Here is a 4289-nt window from a genome sequence, read left to right on the forward strand (position 1 = left end):
ATATTGCTTTGCTATTGGTCATCTGAACTCCAGCAGAGGGTAGGACTGGGGCCAGGGTCATGAGGGGGCAAGGTCAAGGCCCAGTTCCCATCTATGAGCCAGGGCTCTGAGATCTCAGGTAGAGATGCTAGCAGCTGCTCTCTGCTCACAGGTCTCGGCTGTGCTGAGCACCCCACTGTGGGAGTGGGTTCTCCAACGGTTTGGGAAGAGGACATCGGCCTTCGGGATATGTGTGCGTGAGGCAAGGAACAAGGTGGGAGGATGGCTGGGGAGAGAGGTGGGGTGGTGAGTGAGCCTCCTGAGGCCAGCAGGGCTGAATCTGTGTGCCCTTGGGTCTTCAGAGTGTGGCACAGGGTAAGGCACAGGGGTCACAGTAAAGAACAATAAGTGTGTGAATGAGAGAGCCCCAGGGCACAGGTGGAGGGGCCAGCTGGTGTATCTGTCTCCCCAGGTGATGGTGCCTTTTGCAATCTTGCTGGCTGCTGTGCCCACAGCATCTGTGGCATATGTCGTGGCCTTTGTATCTGGCATAAGCATTGCTGTGTCCTTGCTGCTACCCTGGTAGGCTGGGAGGGAGGGTATGGCGGTGAGGGATCCATAAGGGTTATTTCCCCCTTCACATCACCCTGCTGTCCCAGGCCCCCTGTGCCCAGCCTGGGCAGGTGATGGGGGCCTCCGGCTCCATCCCTGGACCCCTCCTACAAGAGCACATGCAGCAGGCAAGGGTGGTGGAAGCACACGTGTTGCCTGGTTCTCTGGGGCCAGGCTGTCCTGGGCAGCAGGAACCCAGGTATGAATCCCACTTGGTCTCAGTCTACAGAGACCTCAGAGGCTACTGCCCACCCAGGGTATAAGAGGAACAAGCCCGTGTTCCCCACTCCAGGTCCATGCTGCCAGATGTGGTAGACGACTTCCAGCTGCAGCACCAGCATGGGCCGGGCCTGGAGACCATCTTCTATTCTTCTTATGTCTTCTTCACCAAGCTCTCAGGTGCCTGTGCCCTGGGCATCTCCACCCTCAGTCTGGAGTAAGTCGCAGGGTTGGGATGTGCCAGAGGCACAAAGGACCACTGGGGTGGGACAAAGAGGGCAAAGCCTAAACCTGCCCAGCTAGGGGCACCCTTGAGCCTGCTGAGCGCTGCTCTGTGGGGAGTGTGAGGAACCTCCTCGGCCAGGTTCCTCTATGCACTTGACCAAGAGGAGCCTTTCTTGAGGGTATACTTCCAAGGCCTCAGCCCCCCACATACTCAGTTCTCCCTGAACTGCCTGCTCTGCCCATATCCTTGAACCTCCCCTGCACTGTAACTAGGCTGATCTGGCCAGGACACAAGGTACAAGTTTCAGGAGAATGTGGGGTAGGGTGTCTGGGATCCCTCCAGCCAGGGAGCCCAGCTTGGCAAGGTGTGACCTGCATGGTGGGGGGTGTTTCTCCAGGTTCGCAGGGTATAAGGCAGGAGCCTGCAAACAGGCGGAGGAGGTGGTGGTCACCCTCAAGGTCCTCATCGGTGCTGTGCCTACCTGCATGATCCTCACCGGGCTGTGCATCCTCATGACTGGCCCCGCTCTAAAGGCACCAAAGCAGGACACCTCCCGCCAGCTGAGCCTTCAGAGGTGGGCCACTGTGCACACAGGCAGATATAGGCACACACAGGCAGGGCTGCCCATACCCAGGCACATGGACATCACTGACCTGGGAATAACTAAGGCCAGTCTCAGGTCACCCTGCTGTTATCACACAGACAGCTGAGCACTCCTGCCTTGGGAGACTCTTTCCTTAGCGCAGCGACACCATTTTCTCCCGGAAATGCTATTCTGGCCACCCCTTCTCCATCTTCTTCCTTGGATTACCCGGAATCCCTCTACCACAGGGGTTCTCAACCTGTGGGCCACGACCCCTTTGGACTGTATTAAAGGTTCACAGCATTAGGAAGGCTGAGAACCACTGCTCTACCAGGTAATGAGCTCCTTCCTGGCTCCTCTATTCTTTTTGCTGCCCACAGCCCCCTGGGGAGCTCATCTACTCTTGGGCCTGGGGGCTCCTAAAACTCCCCTCCCTTGCTTTGGATACCCTTCAAGTTCCAGATCTACATAGGGCTCCCATTTTGACATCCCCACCTGATACCCCATAAGCATGTCAGTCTTCATAAGCTCTAAACTCATCTTCTTCCCCTAACTGGCTCCTCCTTCCATGTCCCTGTCTTGGTGAATGGCACCAGAGTCCACCCTAGAGCCAACACCTGGAGTCTCCCACTCTTCTCTCCCATGGGCTGCACTGAGCAGCTGACCTGTCCTTCCCCAGAGCACTGACCCCACTCTACAGGGATCACTGTCTGCCTTTCCCTGGAGGCTGTGGGGACCCTGGAGCCTGGGGCTGTGTGTTTTTTGTTTTGTTTTTTGAGACCAAGTCTCACTCTGTTGCCCTAGGTAGAGTGCCGTGACATCAGAGCTCACAGCAACCTCAAACTCTTGGGCTCAAGCGAACCTCTTGCCTCAGCTTCCCAAGTGGCTGGGATTATAGACACCTGTCACAACACCTCGGTATTTCTAGAGATGGGGTCTCACTCTTGCTCAGGCTGGTCTCGAACTCCGAACCTCAGGCAATCCACCTGCCTCAGCCTCCCAGAGTGCTGCTAGGGTTACAGGTGTGAGTCTAGGCACTCAGCCTTGGGGACTGTGTTTTATTCAATTTTGTATTCCAAGAGCCCAGGACAGAGCCTGAGGCCAGGCCAGAATACCTGCCGCAAGATCAGTTCATCAGCCCACTGCATCTGTGAGCACGGTGTTCACACACTTAGATACATGAGCACATGCTCACCGACGGGGCCACACGGAGTAGGCCGACAGTGGCATCATCAACCCCCCTGCTGAGAGGTGACAGCTCACACTCTTTCGCAGAGTAGTTCTGAGATGGCACATTCCATGTTAAGGCATGACAAGTGCTCGGGGAATTGCTTGATGGCTCTGGGAGGCACAGGCGTGTAGGGCTTGTGAAGGGAGGTGTAGAAGGGGAGTTGCTAGGAAGATGAGGAGCAGCCATGGAACTTTCCAGGGGCTCTGAGGCAGGACAGACCCCGCACTGTCCCCCATCCTCCTCCCTGCTTCTTCCCTTTCTATAGGAGGACCAGCTACAGCCTGGCGCAGTAAGGTCTGAGAGGGCTGTTGGGAGTGGAAACAGCGGAGCCTGCATCCTCTGGGCCTGATGTCTCTTTCTTCTCAACCTGTGACCACCCCATGATGGCAATTTCACACACAGCCTTTTCTCCAGGAATGTGGGGTCTTCGGTGACACCTCCTGAAGGAACTGGCCTGTGTCCTAGGACACCCACCCTGGCATTCCTTGCTGTTAACCCCAGGCCATGTCAGATAGGCTTGTGCCCCTGACTAGCCCAGCAGCACCTCTTTATGGAAAAGAGAGGCGCCTCCCCAACCTGGCGTGACTCAACAACCTGTATAGACGGCAAAGCTGCCCTGACAGAAGGACAGACACACAGGCCCCTTGTTTGTCTTAAGGCACCAGGTTACATCTGCTGAAGACACAAGAGAGGCTGAGAAACACGAGAATGGGCAGAGTGAGGACACATGGACACGCTGGGGACATACAGTTAGAAAGACACAGGCAGGCCCCGTGAGGCCTGTACACCCGGGGAGCAGGGCAGCAGGGGGAGGGGAGACCCCGCAGAGCTGGCAGTTCACACACGTGATGCTACTCTGCTCCTGTCAGATTATCAAGCGGCCGAAGGTCAATCACTTTTCCAAACAAAAATCATTTGTGTGGAAATACTTTTCTGAGATTTTTTCTTATAAAAGCACAGGAAGTACAGTTTTCTAGAGGCTGTATTTGTTTGTTTGTTTGTTTGAGACAGAGTCGGTCTGTTGTCCTGGCTAGAGTGCTGTGGCATCAGCCAAGCTCATAGCAACCTCAAACTCTTGGGCTCAAGTGATTCTCCTGCCTCATCGTCTTGAGTAGCTGGGATTACAGGTGCCCACCGCAATGCCTGGCAGGTTTTTCTGTTTTTAGTAGAGACTGGGTCTGGCTCTTGCTCAGGCTGGTCTTGAACGCCTGACCTACAGTGATCCTCCCACCTCAGCCTCCAGAGTGTTAGGATTACAGGTGTGAGTCACTGTGCCTGGCTAAGAGGCCAATTTTTCTAGGGAAGAAAGATCTACTAAGTTTGTTTGTACAATGTGACCGTGGACAGACCTCTCATTCCAACTCCTACAAACCCCTGCAGAGGGAAAGAGGAGAGAGCCTGATGTCGCTGGACCTGGCCATGTCCCTCCAGCCATATAT

The 4289-nt window shown here is 55.3% G+C and overlaps 1 protein-coding gene across 1 annotated transcript in view; it reads left to right on the plus strand.

Moving 5' to 3' along the window:
- The window catches only part of MFSD2B (major facilitator superfamily domain containing 2B), a 14518-nt gene extending 11355 nt beyond the window's left edge, over positions 1-3163 (plus strand). Inside the window, exons 10-14 of the mRNA XM_023511885.1 lie at positions 152-232; positions 452-561; positions 884-1027; positions 1434-1610; positions 3116-3163. Coding sequence (XP_023367653.1) covers positions 152-232; positions 452-561; positions 884-1027; positions 1434-1610; positions 3116-3143 — 540 coding nt within the window. The 3' untranslated portion in view covers positions 3144-3163. The remainder of the gene's footprint in view (positions 1-151; positions 233-451; positions 562-883; positions 1028-1433; positions 1611-3115) is intronic.
- Positions 3164-4289: the final 1126 nt, after the last annotated feature.

The sequence above is a fragment of the Otolemur garnettii genome, unplaced genomic scaffold (assembly GCF_000181295.1).
Source record: "Otolemur garnettii isolate 467f Iridium unplaced genomic scaffold, OtoGar3 scaffold00022, whole genome shotgun sequence".
NCBI lineage: Eukaryota > Metazoa > Chordata > Mammalia > Primates > Galagidae > Otolemur > Otolemur garnettii.